Source organism: Aureobasidium pullulans (genome assembly GCF_000721785.1).
Source record: "Aureobasidium pullulans EXF-150 unplaced genomic scaffold scaffold_3, whole genome shotgun sequence".
Taxonomy (NCBI): Eukaryota; Fungi; Ascomycota; class Dothideomycetes; order Dothideales; family Saccotheciaceae; genus Aureobasidium; species Aureobasidium pullulans.
This window is the reverse complement of record NW_021941023.1, coordinates 860,636-876,366: the sequence shown is the minus strand read 5'-3', so window position 1 is coordinate 876,366 and position 15,731 is coordinate 860,636. Positions and strand designations below refer to the sequence as shown.

Genomic DNA, 15,731 nt, shown 5'->3' with positions numbered 1-15,731 from the left:
CAGTTGGACAAGCATCGGGGCTTCTGGTTCGGCCAAAATATGAAGCTATGACGGTGTTTGCCAAGCAAAGTTAGGGCTCGAGCTCCAAGGATCGCTTTACCCGGCGGCTAAATCCCAAAGTGGTAGGTGGGTTGGTGGGGTTGGTGATGTCGCCACGGTTCGTGGCAGGTACAGGCGTACAGAGGTGGATAGGCATGGAAACAGGCTGAAGTGATGGGATTCCTTCGCCGCATCATGCCCCGCCGGGCAGCACGAGATAGGTGGAGATAAGTTATTTGCGCTGGTCTTAAACATTTCTTTCGTCTCAGCAACTTGTCCTCCTTCACACACTACTTTCTACTCTCTACACTTCCCAAATCAGTCCCAACCACATCAACCGCAATCATGTCGAACGAGTGGACCAAGAAGACCTTCACCCTCAACACCGTAAGTCACGCCGCTCGATATACCTGGAACGAGACGAACTTACACCACATAGGGTGCTAAGATTCCTGCCGTCGGTCTCGGTACCTGGCAGTCCAAGCCCAACGAGGTTCGCGAGGCTGTCAAGGCTGCTCTCCTCGCTGGCTACCGTCACATTGACACTGCTCTTGCCTACGGCAACGAGGCTGAGGTCGGTCTGGGTATCAAGGACTCTGGCGTCCCCCGCGAGGAGATCTGGATCACCACCAAGCTTGACAACCCCTGGCACAAGCGCGTCGAAGAGGGCATCACCTCTTCGCTCAAGGACCTCCAGACCGACTACGTTGACCTTTACTTGATGCACTGGCCTTCTTCCACCGACCCCGACGACCTCAAGAAGCACTACCCCGACTGGAACTTCGTCGATACCTGGTAAGTGTTTCTGATGAGATTCGAGTTGGAAATGTACTTACACCCAACTAGGAGAGAGCTCCAGAAGCTGCCTGCCTCTGGCCGCGTCAAGAACATCGGCGTCTCCAACTTCGCCATCAAGAACCTCGAGATCCTCCTCAAGGACGAGTCTTGCAAGACCGTCCCCGCTGTCAACCAGGTCGAGCTTCACCCCAACAACCCCTCCCCTAAGCTCATCGACTACTGCAAGGAGAAGGGCATTCACTGCACTGCCTACTCATGCCTTGGCTCCACCAACTCTCCTCTCGCCAACGACGAGGTTCTGAAGAAGATTGCTGAGAGCAAGGGCAAGTCCACTGCTCAGGTCCTGTAAGTTTGCATTCGACTGTCTGCTATCCTGATTCAAGCTAACATCGATGAACAGTCTCATGTGGGGTCTCCAGCGTGGCACCTCTGTCATCCCCAAGTCCGTCACCGCCTCAAGAATCGAGGGCAACTTCCAGCTCGACGGCTGGTCATTGACCGACGATGAGATGAAGCAGCTTAGCAGCCGCCCCGACCGCTTCAAGGTCTGCGGTGACGCCTGGTTGCCCGTCAAGGTCTTCTTCGGCGATGACGAGTAACTCCCCAAGCTTGCTGGCAAGCCACGACCTTCAAAATTGTAGATACCTCAGTTTTTCGATGATACCAAAATTTGAATTTTAACTTTTTCTCTCAAATTATTGTTTGTTTGCTCTTGTCAACATCGCGCAGGACAACGGTGACGTGACGATTCGACGTACTCGTATAGAGTTGTGGAAAGAGGGCACGCGACCAGACCTTGGCGGCAAGGCGCAGCTTCTTGTCCACATCCATCGTCCCTTCTGTTTTGTCTTTGCCCAGAGAACGGATTCATCAAATCCGCTGTGTGTCGCCCTCATAATTTACTTGTCCTAACTCTGTTGTTGCGTGAACGTATAACCTGAGCAGCCCCTCGAATCGTGGGTGTTCCTTCCATTCTACATATGCTACAACCAGCCCGTTGACAGCAAACGTGTTTGTTTCCTTCTTCTCTTCATCTCAGCTCAATTGTTTCGCGACTACTTTATAATTTTATCCGACACCGATATGGGGTTGGAAATGCCGCCCATCAAGCTAATCATAGCCTATGTGCTAGATTGGATCCTTATCATGTAGGTGATCGCAGCTATTTCCTTCTCGTTCGAACCTAACAGTGCGCCTGTAGCGCCATTGCGGCAGTAGGTGGCGGTATCTCTTTTATCACACCATATCATCGGCCTTTCTCCCTGGTCGACCTCGCAATCAGCTATCCATACGTTGACCACGATGTCATCTCCAACGCAGCACTGGTCCTCATCTCCTTGATCGCGCCAGCCATCATAATCGTAATCGTCACCGCACTATTCGTACCCGCCTTCTCGCGCTCGACCATTCGCGACAAACGTTACTGGCAGCGCAAGCTGTGGGAGTTCAATGCAGGTTGGATGGGCTTAGCACTGAGCTACGCGCTCGCATTGTTCGTTACCCAGGGCATCAAGAATTTACTTGGCAAACCACGACCGGATCTGCTGGCAAGATGTCAACCTGATCTGACCGACATCGCTGCACACGTGGTGGGCGGATACGGACAAGATATCTCGCAGAGATGGACACTAGTCAGCTCGTCCATTTGCACGCAGACGGACAAGAAGCGTCTGGATGAAGGCTTCCGCAGTTTCCTGAGCGGGCACTCCTCCATGTCCTGGGCTGGTCTTCTCTACCTTTCTCTCTGGTTGGCCTCCAAGTTCAACATGCTGATACCTTACCTCGGCCATGGCACACCATCGCCTAAACGCAATGATGACGACGAGGATGCCGAGCAAGAAGCCAGAGATCGTGCCGCTGCGCCACCAGTCTTTGGCGCGATCATCGTCTTAGTCCCACTTTGCGTCGCCTTCTACATCTGCTCTACCCGCTATGTCGACTTTAAGCATCAAGGCATCGATATCTTCTCGGGCAGCGTGTTGGGAATAATGACCGCTTGGATTGGCTTCCGCTGGTACCACGGCAGTCTGACAAGAGGACAGCCCTGGACATGGAGTCCTAGATCGAAGGATCGTGCTTTCGCCGTATCGAGCGGTACACATGGGTGGATCGGCGAGAGAATGGTCAGAAGGGAACGAGTGCAGAGAAACAGAGAGGTTGATGTAGAGGCTGGTGGTTCAGGCGACCCCATCGTCAAATAGAATTCCGATGGAAGCTCTGTATGAATACGAACGAGAAAAGGAAACGACGAAGCGCTTGTATGTTTGTTTTTCAGTTGTGATTGCCGTTTATCATGACTTATGTTCTATACAAATTCATCGTACCATGATCGCTCGTTCCTTATATGCAACCAAATATCTTCGACTTAAACCCAATATTTACCAAGCAATCTTCGCAATAGGGCCATTAGGGAAAGACCTAACCACCAGTTTCCTCATCTCGTCCATAACCAAGATACCAAGCGCCAGTGGCAGCGGAATCAACCAAAATTCGATGGGCACGGTGGCAGTACCAAAAATCCTTTGAATACCAGGCACCATGGTGACGAAAATCGCAATCGAAAGCGACACAGCCATACCAGCCAATAACCAAGGGTTACGGCGCTTAGCACGGAAAGGATCGGCTTGCAAGATACTAAGCTTCTTACTCCTCACACTGAGCAAATTGCCGAATTGCAAAATAACCAATGTGACAAAGTAAACACCTTGTGCTACGGTGTTGAAATGCGTCAACTCATCTTGAGTGTAGCCGTGGAAGCCTTCTGAATATCCTTCAAAGAGGAAGAAGAGTTCGCGGACGGGGATTTTTGCGTGGCGCCAATAGTAGAGGAAGAACATGGAGTGTGCGCAGATTGTTTCCATGACACCGATGAAGAGGTAGGATTGTGCGTAGATCTTGAAGTTGATGAGATGGTCCTTTTTGTGGTTGCGGGGAGGGAGGTCGAGGAGGTCGAATTCTTCTTTTTCCATGATCAAGGTGAGACTGAGGAAGAGATCGGTGAAGACACAGATGATGATCATGAGGAAGGAGGACAGAGGGAGAGGGACACCGAAGAAGACGTTGAGCAGAACTGGCCAGATTTCACTGAAACTTCCGGCTGGAAGGAGGTATGCGATACCCTTTTGGAGGTTCTGGAAGACAAGACGACCGAGACGGATGGCCTCGACGATCGAATCGAACTTGTCGAGAAGTACCAGATCAGATGCTTCGAGGGCGACGTCAGAACCGGCAGCAATGGCGATGCCGACATCAGCAGCCTTGAGTGCGGGTGCATCGTTAACACCATCACCAGTAACGGCAACAACGTTGTCGCGAGCCTTGAGTTCGTTGACGATGCGCAGCTTCTGCTCAGGTGTAGTACGTGCAAATACGATCTCCTCATAACTGCAGACAATGTCCCAATCTTCATCGGTAAGCTTGTTGATCGAGGGACCTTCAAGGAGCAGACTGCTGTTGACACGAGCACCCTTCTCGCTGTCGTTGACGAAAGTGGCTCCTTCAGCGATAGTCTCGTACGTGTCAGGCTCGCCAGTGTGGGTGAAGATGCCAACATTGCGAGCAATAGCGGCACCAGTCAGACCGAAATCACCAGTGACCATGAAGAAACGTGCACCAGCACGACGACAAGACGCAACAGTAGGAGCAGTCTCCTTACGCGGAGGGTCAGTGATACCGAGGACTCCAATGATGGTCAGATCAGCAATGCCGTTCTCCATGATCTCGTCTCCAAAGGCGTTAGTGCCGAGAGCCTCGATGGGATTGTAGTGACGTTGACAGAGAAGGATAACACGCTCGGCATTGCGAGATAGACGTTCTTGGAGAGCGCTGAATTGAGCTTTGGCCTCAGCATCGAGAGGCAAGACAGAGTTGCTCTTAGCAGACCAATATGAGGTTGCGAAAGGAAGGAGCTTGTCAGGAGCACCCTTGACGTAGACAAGGTATTTGGTTTTCTCAGGAGCAGATTCGTAGTTGGAGTCAACTTCATCGTGAAGTGTAAGCATCCACTTGTTCTTGCTGTTGAAGGGGATCTGGTATTTGCGAGGATGGGCGTCAGGGAGACTTCTGGTTGAATCGACATGGGCAACTTCTGCGAACTTGAGTACGGCTCCATCGGTGGCGTTGCCCTGAACTTCGCGTTCCAAGATGGGCTTGTCCATAGTGAGGGGATCAAAAGTAGCATCGTTACATAAAGCGGCTGCACGATGAAGTTCGGTGAGTACGGTATTCTGGCCAGCTTCCATCTTCGAGAAGGCTTCAGCAACAGTAAGTTGCTCATCAACAAAGCCGACGGTGGTAACAACCATTTTGTTCTCAGTCAAGGTACCGGTCTTGTCAGAGCAAATGACGTTGACACAGCCAAGTGTCTCAACTGTTGAAAGTCCCTTGGGTAAAATGTTGCTGTTCTTCATTCGACGGGCAATCATCATCAGTGTCAAAGCGACTGCGACTGGCATGCCCTCAGGAATGAAGGCAACCACACAGCCCATGACATTGTTGAGCATTGCAACTGTGCTCATATATGCAGGGTGGTCGCGTCTAAGCCAACCAACCCAAGTCAACAAGATGGCCAAGGCAAGGACAATAGTCAGGCAGACGATAATTCTGACGAAACGACTGATCTCCATTTGAATGAGTGTCGGCTGTTCCTTTGCGCCAGCCATCGCACTGGAGATGCGTCCCATGCAGGTATTCTTGCCAGTCAGGACAATAATACCGGTAGCGCTGCCGTTGGTGACCATTGTGCCCATCAAAGCAATGTTACGACTCTCAAGGAAGTTCTTGTCAGTGGAGTCGACAGAGCCTTCGATCTCGTCAGACTCTCCAGTAAGCATCGATCTGTCGAAGCGAACATCGCCGGAGGTCGCGAGCAGACGAAGATCGGCAGGAACTTTGTTGCCAATACTGATCTTAACAATATCGCCAACGACAAGGTCGGTTGAAGGAACTTTTGTAGATTGACCGCCACGGACGACGAGGGCATCAGCTGGTAGTAGATCCAAGATGGCGTTCATTGTGCGGCCAGTCGACCAGTCTTGGAAAGCTGAGAAACATGCTTGTAGGAAGATGACGATGAGGACTAGGATAGCAAGACCCAGGTTGTATGCTTGAGGATGCGGGTTCCCTAATGGTTTCCTAGAGAGAAAGTCAGCAGACCATCTAGTGACAAGATGTAGAGCCACATACCAGCAGATGAAGAAGATAATCACACCAACCCAGAGTACTGAGCAGAAACCACCAAAGACATATTCGAAGAGCTTCTTCGCATAGTTCTGACGCTTGCGAGGAAGCGAATTCTTTCCGTCACTTGCAAGACGAGTCGAAGCATACTCAGATGTCAGGCCTAGCTCAGAAGATGATGAGAGTTCTTGTATCACTGAGTCGGCATCGAGCACGTGGTATTCTAACTTCTCGAAATGCTCTGCATCATTTTGTCGTTTGTCTTCGGCCTTTGCCTCCTTCTTGAACGGCGTCTTTGGCTTCTTGGAGGCCTTCTTTGCTGTTGGCTTGTGTCTCCACTTCGATTCTGAGACGACGTCGTTGACCGTCTGTGAGTGAGCGACTTGGAAGGAGAGAGTGCGGAACTCAATTGGGATACCAGCAGCAGCAGACGTCGATTGTGCTCGTGATCTGATACTGCTGATAGAATCGCGGCTCTGTGATCTTTGTCGACTGTGTCGGCGACGGCGTTCGAGGCGATCCTCGGGTTCGAAGGTGATTCGAGAGCGTTCATTTGTTGTGATGACATGCTCCATCTCTCCTTTCTCGATAGAAGATTCCTGATCAAATGATGAAGACATCTTGAGAGAGTCGTGTGTGTGTTGAGAGGGATGAGAAGAGAAGATCAGGCAGAGATAATATTATATAGATAGCACAGAAAATATCATGTGTGAGACGAGGATGATTTGTCTAAAGGGTCATTTGCCCGATATTCGCAGGCCAGGGCAAAAAAGAACATTCGAAGCCTTAGTCCTGGTCGTATCTAGGCCCAACGTTGGGTAATGGAAATTGAAGGAAGTGCTGACCATAGGAAAGCAAGACGTACCGTACCGTGCGGGCTGCACGATGCTTCAGATCCATTACGACTACGTGTTTCTCCTGTTGTTATGGTTGCAGTGCTTGCGACGCCACGTTGGTAAGGGTTGCCGTGAGGCATTTACGATGCGAGCATTCTGGATCTCCACAAATCGCACATGCCTCTACCGTTGTGCAGGTTGCGTTATTTTCTGATCGACCAATCCCCAATTCGCCGGGGCATTCAGTGTTCAAATACTGACGGCCGAGTGCGGAATACAATGAAACTTTCCCCTGCATGCATCTTTGCTCGTATTGGCGGTGACGAACTCAGGTCGAGTTCGCGACCTGCCAAAGAGAGTCTTTGCAATTGTTTTTCCCCAATTCCCAACCACATTCCAAAAACAAGCCTTGCCAAGCCGTTGGTGCAGTTCGTCAAAAGGCTTGGCCAAGCTTATATTGGATCGTCCTGAGGGTCTAAACACTCGCCCTGCATGGCAGCATCGTGTCGCGCAGATGGCACTGTTGTTAATTGATCGACTAGTTGGCGCGTCGATATTGAGAAAGTCCACTTCAAGGCAGATGGTCTTGGGTGGGACTTTGCGGCTTGCTGCGAAGTCTCCAGACTCCGGCTGGGGAAATTTCCCTGAACTCCCAAAAATCCCTCAAGACATCATTGCTGATTCCTCTGGGGCGCAGCATAGTCCACTACAAGGAGATGGTAGCGAAAGAGAAAAACGCTTCAGGATTTACTCCGTACCGTGTCAATAAACACCGCAACCATTTTTGTAGCACACAGCGTATTAGTCGTCAGTTCAGTTTTGTCAAACAAGCAAATTAGACGACCCAGCATGTGGCGTAGCATGTCGGTGTTTTCCTGGTCACACATGTCGCAGGCGTCTCATCTGAGCAGCGTGTCTTTGGTCAACCATGTGTTTGGTTGTGGTAGCGAATCATTGATCGCATCAGGTAAACATGCCAGAGAGATTGTGGCTCTTATGCCACATTGCAGGTCATGCCACACTGCAGGTCGTGACACATAGCGGCGGTCACCGTTCGTGAAAAGGCACAATCATCATGTGAGACGGCTCGAGAAAGTCATCTTCTGCTCCGCTAGACTATTCTTGATGGCCGAAAGAAAGGAGTTTGTGGCAGAGCTTCCGATTGGAGTTTGACAAGGAGGAGTCACTGTAGGTGAAGACGCACTTCTCTCGATATTGTCGGTCCCGCTCACGACAATCAAGGTGTCAGGGGGATCTAGAGGGGCTGTGCAGATGGCTGGAGTCTGGCTGGACGTTACATGCATCTCTGTGGGTCTCTCAAGGAACCTCTGACAGTCCAAAAGAAGCTGTGGCTCTCCATTGATGGTTTCGGTTGTTCGAGCTTCCTCTCTGGGTATAGGCGAAGTTGTCTCGCGTTCTGACTCTCTAGATCCCGGTGAGACAAGTGGCTCCGGACGGCGAGCCATGATACCTGGGTGACGTTCCAGGAACCGAGCAGGCCATTGTTTCCCAAGAGGTCGTGGTGGCGGATCGTCAGCGGTAAGCTCCTCGCACAACATACTGTAAGCCTTCTCCCCGATCTTGCGGTGAAGTGCACGAACATCCTCCAGCGAATCAACGAATTGGCAAAGGGTAATCTCCTGCTCTGGACTCAGGCGTTGGCTTCCATTCTTGAGGCGGTCGGACTTAGATGCTCTTCCTGCAGCACGAGCGCGTAGACGAAAGTATCCAGCTCTTTCGGTGATCCCGTAGGCTCGTCCAGCTTCAGCCAAGCTTGTATATTTGCCCGCCTTGAAATCAGTAATGGCATTGGTGATCTTTTTTTCGATCAAATGATATTCCAGAACTGGCTTTGGTTTTGGGGACTTCTTCTCAAGAACTGGAGGGTACACCAGTCTCGGCACCTTTCGGGATAAAGATTGATCTTCATTGACCTGCTCCATTGTTTGCTGGATGAAACGATCTCAATATGCCCATATCGAAGACACGACAAGAGTTGAGCCGCAGTTTGCGTTGAGTTGGAAGACACGTTCGGCACTTGCCGAGCCCTTGAACAACAACCGCCAGCTCAACTCCGTCCATCTCTCCTTCCTTGCATGTTATTTTAACGAACCTGGAAGTCGTTGCAAGAGTCTCTCGACTTCCCCCCGAAATCTTAGGTGACGATAGTTGCTGGTTCGTCGTCCAATTCTTGACCAATGTTCGACCGCCACGACCGGGCAGTGACCGACATCCGACTTGGAAGAGCAATCGAATATGTTTGCTATCATCATTTCATCAATTGACCACAAAGGTTTATTCACCTTGCTTACAAAGCGCCAGCCAATGTTTGTTTCCATACTTCAAATCTAAGGTAATGTTTGCCGTGAGGTCATCTCACGAGCATATATAATAAATCCAGCAGAACCTCGCCTGATAGCCAAAGGCATCTCTATTATTTGCAAATGGATATGTCCATGCCTTTAGTTTTTCCTCCGTCATTGCACTTCTTTTTCCTTCGCCATCGATCATCACGTCGTCAAAGAGATTCGACGGCAACTTCGACTCCTTTCCGGATAACAGCATTGTATAACAGAATGGTTGGTAGTCCACCTGCTAAGGAGTTGAAGGAATTGAAACGTAGGATCAAGTATTTACACAAAGCTCTCAACAGACCAACCGTTCTAGAGGTTATGGAAGACTTTTAAAGCTCTGCAGGCAGCGAACCCACACAGTCGGAGGGCAATGCGACCGAGAATCAGACAAACCCTGACATCGAGATTCTTGGCCAAAGAATCGGAGAGTTGCTCAAGGACAGGGCGGACACCGAGTTGTCGAAAAACTACATAAGCCGATCGCTTGACAATCTCTGGTTCAGGTACTGCGCACTCGTAGAAGAGAATGAGTGTCTCAAAGAACGATTGTCGGAACTTGGTTACAATCCTGACGGCACCAAGATCAACGAGGGGCGCTGAGTGCTCATCTTGGTTCCAACAGACAGGTCCTCAAGATATCAACAGGATGGCGCTCAAGAAGGACGAAGAGAGACATGTCGGCATCGATAATCTGGAGTGTAAATTGGCCTGCCTCCCTGCGTGTCAAAACCTGTGACTTCTAGCCATCTCCCGCGACTACGGCAGGAGCCTTCCGGCCTATGAAAATGCACAGTGCTTTGTAGGTCGGTATAGTCGTCCGCAGAGAGGTGCCAAATACTATGGTCTCAGTGGGAGCTGCCCCTAACACTGCTAAAATTATGTATTCCTACTATACGCGTGACAAATTTTAGCACACGGCGAGTTGGAATCCACAATGTGTAGAACACTCGACGTGGAACAACCCATCACTTTCCTTAGCACACTGCCAAGCTTCGTTTTATCGTGTCTCTCACAGTATCTCTGCTCACTCTCGATCAAACGCGCCGATGGCACTTGCGGTCTAGATAGGACTCACTGGATACGTCTCCTTGGCTTCCATTAAACTTGAGAAAGTCATTTCAAACTGGCTACCGCGTTCAGTAGTGACGTCCGACACAGTCGTTCCTCCTCTTCTTCACTACCATATGCTCTTCGCAAGCGTGTGAAGACCATCATAAGCCCCTTCTTCACTTGATTCACTTCTTTCAACTCTCGTGTTTGCTCATTCTCGATCTCGCTCATAAAGACAAGACCTTCCGACATTCGTATTCCTTCTCTTCTACATCAACCAACACCAAGCATCTACAAGGTTCGCTTCCTTACCCCGTTTCACTTTTCACCTCCCACTGACACATTCCACAGTACTCTCGATCAGGATGGCTCAGAACAATGAGGATGCGGTCAAGGCGCTGAAGGATCTACGCGCCAAAATCGGACTTCTCACTCGCTGCCTGAATGCAAAGGTTAGCCTTCCATGTAAGTCAATCTATCAAGACAGGCAGGAAACCTCACTCACTGATTGCGCGAAAGATAGAAAAGTCGGCAAAAAGACACCCATCACGGTCACCTCGAGACTTGAGGAATTGATCGAAGATCTGGCGGCCAAGAAGGACTCTTTCGAAATCAAGTACCTCGAGGCCATGAGCGAAAAGACAAAGCTTGAGCACAAGATACAAGACCTTACAATTTTGTTGCGCAAGCACGGTATTTCAACCGGAGCTGCCAGATTCATCTTGCCAGCGGGCTCGGAGGTGTCGGACGACGAGTCTGATCATTAATGAAATCGGTGCGCGATCCGTTGGCGACGGGAGTCGATCACAGCACAAGAAGATGGTCAAGAGGAGAAAAGAGGCATTTGATCTCAGGGGTATATACCAGACAACGCCTCGCTAAGATCCGGGAAGCAGATTCGTGGGAAGTTCAATGACAGAAAAAGGCTTTTTCAAAGACGATCAAAGATTACTTCCAAGACCGATGACCTTCACACCACCCGTGTCACCTGCATAGGCCAACCAATACCTAAGTGGATGCCATGCCAGGACGTTGATGATGTGAGTGGTATCGAAGGTATGAACAGTCTCGCCGGTCTGAGCGCAAGCGACGTGGATACCCTTGTCGCCGTCCTTGTCCATACCATGGGCGCCGCAGATGTATGTGCCGTCGAAGCTGAAGGACAAGCAGTGGATACTACCGGTCATGTTTGAGAGGGTGTGCTTGCAGACCCAGTCGGTTGTGTCCCAGAGGGTAACGAGAGAGTCGCCGCCCCCGACAGCCACAAAGTCGCCGTTAGGACTGTGTTGGACGCTGTATGCGGCGCTGGTGTGTGCGTTGAGTGTGTGGAGGAGTGTCTGGTGTAGCTCGTTAGTCGCGTGTTGTGCCCGATGTGTAATGATATCCTTACCATGCTTGGCCAGTCCAGGACCTTGACAGTGCCCTCGCCAGTTGTAGCAAAGACTTCGCGACCAGAGTTGGAGAAGGCCATCTGATTTGTCTGAGCACTACCCAACTTGCGACCCTCCTGCATGGTCAAGTCCTCGGTGTTGCCCATAGCTCCCATGCGCACATCGATGGGCACGATAACATCGTCCCTACGACCAGCTACAAGATGTTGACCAGTCGGACTCCAAGCCAAAAACAGACCACCATCTCCCAGAGCAATCTCCTTTACCGGAACAGCCTTGTTATGCGCACCAGGACCAACACGCACATCCCACAACTTGACGGTACCATCATTTCCCGTCGTCGCAATCTCACCCTCACGCGTGGGGTTCCAGACAAGCTTCTCTACACTCCCGACATGACCCAACAATTCCTGACTGCTCTTAACATTCGGGCGATCGGGGTTCCAGATGCGGACTTTGGAGCCAGAGGTTGTGGCTAGCGCTGCACCTGTTGACGACCAGGCCAGATGGCGGATGTGTGGTGGGATTGTACTCGGTCGCGCATTCTCGCTGAAGACGACGGGTTTTTGGCCTTTGAAGGTTTGGGAGAAGAAGTCCTTCTTGAGTGGGCGACTGCGTGCGGGCGCCGGCATGGTAGAGGTTGGGTTATGCGCGTCGATGCGCGTTGCAAACGGGGCAGAGCTGCAGTCGGCTTCGGTGCGTTTGGTATGCAATCGACTGGGCGAGAGACTGGAAAAGGGCGCAAAATGTCGGGATTGTCGCGAGAGAATGGTTGTGAAATGAGCGAATGGGTTTTGGAGCTTGACGCTTGTCTTGCTCTCACAGTCACTTTTGAGACTTGACCAAGCTTCATCCTCAATCCATCTCGAAACTTTTGATTTGCACTTGTACAATTACAACATCAATACACTATTTACATTTTATCGTGATAGATATCTACAATCTTGCGACAAATCCGCTCTTGTCAATCTTGACCAAATATTCCTTTGTAATTTCCTCGACCTTGGTGACGCCTGCGAGACCCATGGCCAGCCTGATCTCGTCTGAAAGCAGGCGCAAGCACAACTCAACACCAGCTTGACCCTTGTATGCCAGTCCCCAGAGAACAGGTCTGCCGATCCAAACAAAGTCTGCTCCAAGAGCCAGTGCCTTGAAGACATCGGTGCCGTGTCGGATACCGCCATCCACATGGACTGGAATTTTGCCCTGTACTGCTGCAACCACTTCGGGAAGTGCATCCAATGTTGCCAGCGCACCATCTGCAATTTGTGTTAGCAAATCAAACTAAGTAGGTCTTTCGAGCTGAATTTCTTACTCAGTTGCCTTCCTCCGTGGTTCGATACCACAATTCCATCAACACCGTGGTGAACGGCCAAAAGAGCGTCCTCGGCAGTCGCGATACCCTTGACCCACACTTGCATCTCATCTCCACACTCCTTCTTCAACCACTCGATGTCTCGCTCCCAGGAAAGTGTCGGGTTGGCTGCGTGCGAGTGGAATGTGATGGGACCCTTTGGCACAACTCTGTTGCCATCGCTGTCTGTGTATCCTGCCTCGCTGCCTCTTCGGGTTGCACCCTGACCTCTCTGCTCAGCCTCAGCATCCGGTTGGTTGTCGCCTTGTCCCTCGAAGTTAGGGATCTTGAAGTGTGCTGGCAGCTTGAACTGGTTTCTGATTTCGAGGTTGCGGCGGCCGAGGATAGGTGTGTCGACGGTGAGGAAGACGGCTTTGTAGCCTGCCTCCTTTGCTCTCTTCAACAGCTTGATGCTGTGGTCGCGCTCCTCGAAGAGGTATAGTTGTAGCACGTGAGGGTTGTCGCCATTTGCTTCGGCGACTTCTTCCAGCGTCGTGGTTGCAAACGAAGACAGACCCATTGCAACACCCATCTTCTTGCATGCTCTCGCTGTGGCCAATTCACCATCCGAGTGAGCGAGTCTTTGCATTGCTGTCGGTGCTACACCCAATGGAATGCTGTTCTTGTGGCCAAAGATGTTCACACTGGTATCGATCTTTGATACATCCCGGAGAACTCTGGGTCGGATACGGTACTTTGCATATGCGTCCAGATTCTCTTGCAATGTGCTACCAGAATCGGATCCCTATTCATGACTTAGCTGTGTCCTTCTCAGGAATGTTCACGTTACTCACCTCATTGTAATAGTCACGAGTCTGCTTATCCATCATAACCGCAGCATGCTTCTGCAGCTCGGAGATGGTCAAGCAATTCAGATCATGAGGCAATCTCTCCGACATTGTGATGGTATATGATAATGTTCGAAATAAGGATATAATAGGTCAAGTGAGATGTAAGAATGCTAATCGATATCAAGAAGGCAACACCGACGTGAGGAATAAAAATCACCTACGTCAACTCCCTAACTCTGCCGGTACATATCAGAGTGTAAAGACCTCGGCATGACGAACTGAGTTCTGCTTCCCCGAAGCCGGAGCGAATCGCCCCCAGGTTCTGGGTGCTCTTGTGGGGTCGGAGATAGCTCGCGAACGGAGACAACAGCGACACTTCCGCATATCCGAACCATCATACGAAGGCAGGAATGGATCTGATAGAGAGGTACATTTGGAATCAATTTGAGGTCTGAGAACGACAGGGAGCTATCCATACGGTCGCTGCCTTTGATATCGTATCTACCTAAATCATGGCTGTCACCAAACTTCCCACGGTGGCTTCGTGCTGATGGTCATCATTTTGCTGACTGTCGTTGACAAATTCGCGAACGATAGTTCCTGGGCCAAAACGCCAATATATGCAGTCTAAAGCTTAGAGGGCAACAGAAGAACAATTGTCATTCCTTCTTATCCACAAGAGAACTCACATAACAAGGCCGATAGCAGAAAAGTATCACTTGGATATATTGACAGGGTGACACAGATAGCATCAGTCAAAGCTAATATACGCGCGACGCGTCACCCAGAAACTCCAGCCATCGTGCTTTCCCACTTCTTACTTGACCTCGACCTACCCAAGAATACGCATTGAATCTTCTCTGTCAGCTCGCCGTCAACTCTTCTGCAACCTGTACTTTCGTCTTCTCCGTAAACGGGCTCGTCATTCGCCATACATACCAGATCAGATACTCGACATGGCATCTACCATGAGCAACAAGCGTCAACGCGTAGAACCTCCCACCCAATACCAACACGACCTGCCTTTCGGATATCCCCAAACCCTTTCTCAACAGCCCCAACATTTCCAACAATTCCAACAACATCAAGCACCGGCAATAGAAATCAACGTAACCAATTGCACAAGAACACCCGAAGAAACCGGATGGGTCGTCAACTCGGTACACAAACTGGACGAGACCACTTTACGCAAACTCGTGATCCTATCCGCCTTGAGCCATCAAGACATGTATATTGCCCTATGGAACGAATTGCAACAAATCGAATACGCCCGAACGATGAGACAGCAGGAAGAATTACAAGCTCAACAAGACCAACTAGCCAAAGAGAACGCACAAATCATCGACTTTCGCTCAAATGTCAATCAAGTCGACTACGTTATCAATGAAAAATGGTCTAGATTGAGGGGCTCGAAACAATACGACAAAGCAGGAGATGCAGCGGAATTGGTGAATGATGAAATCACCGAGATCGTGGGATCGGTCGCACCGCACAGTAACTCCACGACCAAGATAAACGCCATCCTGGCACTCTGTGATATCGGTAGTATCGTGGCTGCGGGTGGCGATTGTATTGGCGCTGAAGTACGGAAACAAGTCGGCTATGATGAAGAGCTGGTGAATGCCTTATGGACAATCGTAGAGACCATGTCTGCTGGAGACAAGATGGCCATGACAGCCGAAGACATTCAACTTCTTGAAGCCTTTGACAAGGAGAGAAAGGGGTATTGTGTCTTTGATGGCTTTGACGAAGTGCTTGAACATTTCAAGAAGGCTATCGAAGATACCTCGAGTGTTGAATCTGATGACGATGACGATTATGGCGATATTGATGAGCAAGCTTTGCTCAACAAGTCTGATGCCATCGAGGGAACGGCTTCTCAGCCTATTACTCTGTGAGATGCGACGGACGTTCAGTCTGAATGCCCTGTCACAAATATA

At 50.4% G+C, this 15,731-nt stretch overlaps 7 protein-coding genes across 7 annotated transcripts; 3 read left to right on the top strand and 4 right to left on the bottom strand.

Moving 5' to 3' along the window:
• The first annotated feature begins 344 nt into the window (after nucleotides 1-344).
• M438DRAFT_342852 (Aldo/keto reductase) lies at nucleotides 345-1,487 on the top strand. The gene is made up of 4 exons (XM_029904857.1): nucleotides 345-426; nucleotides 479-834; nucleotides 886-1,182; nucleotides 1,238-1,487. Exons 1-4 carry the CDS (start codon nucleotides 385-387, stop codon nucleotides 1,434-1,436), a joined length of 894 nt encoding a protein of 297 aa, XP_029763910.1. The 5' UTR covers nucleotides 345-384; the 3' UTR covers nucleotides 1,437-1,487.
• A 221-nt stretch (nucleotides 1,488-1,708) lies between these two features.
• M438DRAFT_342851 (acid phosphatase/Vanadium-dependent haloperoxidase) lies at nucleotides 1,709-3,341 on the top strand. Its single transcript, XM_029904856.1, has 2 exons — nucleotides 1,709-1,985; nucleotides 2,039-3,341. Exons 1-2 carry the CDS (start codon nucleotides 1,921-1,923, stop codon nucleotides 3,036-3,038), a joined length of 1,065 nt encoding a protein of 354 aa, XP_029763909.1. The 5' UTR covers nucleotides 1,709-1,920; the 3' UTR covers nucleotides 3,039-3,341.
• Nucleotides 3,216-6,590, bottom strand: M438DRAFT_266357 (putative Na/K ATPase alpha 1 subunit; the record flags this gene model as incomplete). Its single annotated transcript, XM_029900098.1, has 3 exons — nucleotides 3,216-5,970; nucleotides 6,022-6,329; nucleotides 6,369-6,590. 3 exons carry the CDS (start codon nucleotides 6,588-6,590, stop codon nucleotides 3,216-3,218), a joined length of 3,285 nt encoding a protein of 1,094 aa, XP_029763908.1.
• Nucleotides 6,591-7,924: 1,334 nt separating this feature from the next.
• On the bottom strand, nucleotides 7,925-8,794 carry M438DRAFT_372072 (uncharacterized protein; the record flags this gene model as incomplete). The annotated part of the gene is made up of 1 exon (XM_029908324.1): nucleotides 7,925-8,794. The coding sequence occupies one exon, from the start codon at nucleotides 8,792-8,794 to the stop codon at nucleotides 7,925-7,927; it is 870 nt and encodes a 289-aa protein (XP_029763907.1).
• A 2,402-nt stretch (nucleotides 8,795-11,196) lies between these two features.
• On the bottom strand, nucleotides 11,197-12,278 carry M438DRAFT_266370 (WD40 repeat-like protein; the record flags this gene model as incomplete). The annotated part of the gene is made up of 2 exons (XM_029900100.1): nucleotides 11,197-11,592; nucleotides 11,646-12,278. 2 exons carry the CDS (start codon nucleotides 12,276-12,278, stop codon nucleotides 11,197-11,199), a joined length of 1,029 nt encoding a protein of 342 aa, XP_029763906.1.
• Nucleotides 12,279-12,527: 249 nt separating this feature from the next.
• On the bottom strand, nucleotides 12,528-14,028 carry M438DRAFT_290523 (L-lactate dehydrogenase). The gene is made up of 3 exons (XM_029901715.1): nucleotides 13,795-14,028; nucleotides 12,962-13,745; nucleotides 12,528-12,905 (listed from the first exon to the last, which is right to left on the bottom strand). Exons 1-3 carry the CDS (start codon nucleotides 13,897-13,899, stop codon nucleotides 12,583-12,585), a joined length of 1,212 nt encoding a protein of 403 aa, XP_029763905.1. The 5' UTR covers nucleotides 13,900-14,028; the 3' UTR covers nucleotides 12,528-12,582.
• Nucleotides 14,029-14,747: 719 nt separating this feature from the next.
• On the top strand, nucleotides 14,748-15,689 carry M438DRAFT_332198 (uncharacterized protein; the record flags this gene model as incomplete). Its single annotated transcript, XM_029903474.1, has 1 exon — nucleotides 14,748-15,689. One exon carries the CDS (start codon nucleotides 14,748-14,750, stop codon nucleotides 15,687-15,689), a length of 942 nt encoding a protein of 313 aa, XP_029763904.1.
• Between the last annotated feature and the right edge of the window lie 42 nt (nucleotides 15,690-15,731).

Coding starts and splice junctions, on each gene's coding strand:
- M438DRAFT_342852 (XM_029904857.1), top strand. CDS start 385: ATGTCGAACGAGTGGACCAAGAAGACCTTCACCCTCAACACC. Junction 835..885: donor TGGAACTTCGTCGATACCTG/GTAAGTGTTTCT, acceptor ACACCCAACTAG/GAGAGAGCTCCAGAAGCTGC. Junction 1,183..1,237: donor AAGTCCACTGCTCAGGTCCT/GTAAGTTTGCAT, acceptor ATCGATGAACAG/TCTCATGTGGGGTCTCCAGC.
- M438DRAFT_342851 (XM_029904856.1), top strand. CDS start 1,921: ATGGGGTTGGAAATGCCGCCCATCAAGCTAATCATAGCCTATGTGCTA. Junction 1,986..2,038: donor CTAGATTGGATCCTTATCAT/GTAGGTGATCGC, acceptor GTGCGCCTGTAG/CGCCATTGCGGCAGTAGGTG.
- M438DRAFT_290523 (XM_029901715.1), bottom strand. CDS start 13,899: ATGTCGGAGAGATTGCCTCATGATCTGAATTGCTTGACCATCTCCGAG. Junction 13,746..13,794: donor CTCGTGACTATTACAATGAG/GTGAGTAACGTG, acceptor AGTCATGAATAG/GGATCCGATTCTGGTAGCAC. Junction 12,906..12,961: donor CCACGGAGGAAGGCAACTGA/GTAAGAAATTCA, acceptor CACAAATTGCAG/ATGGTGCGCTGGCAACATTG.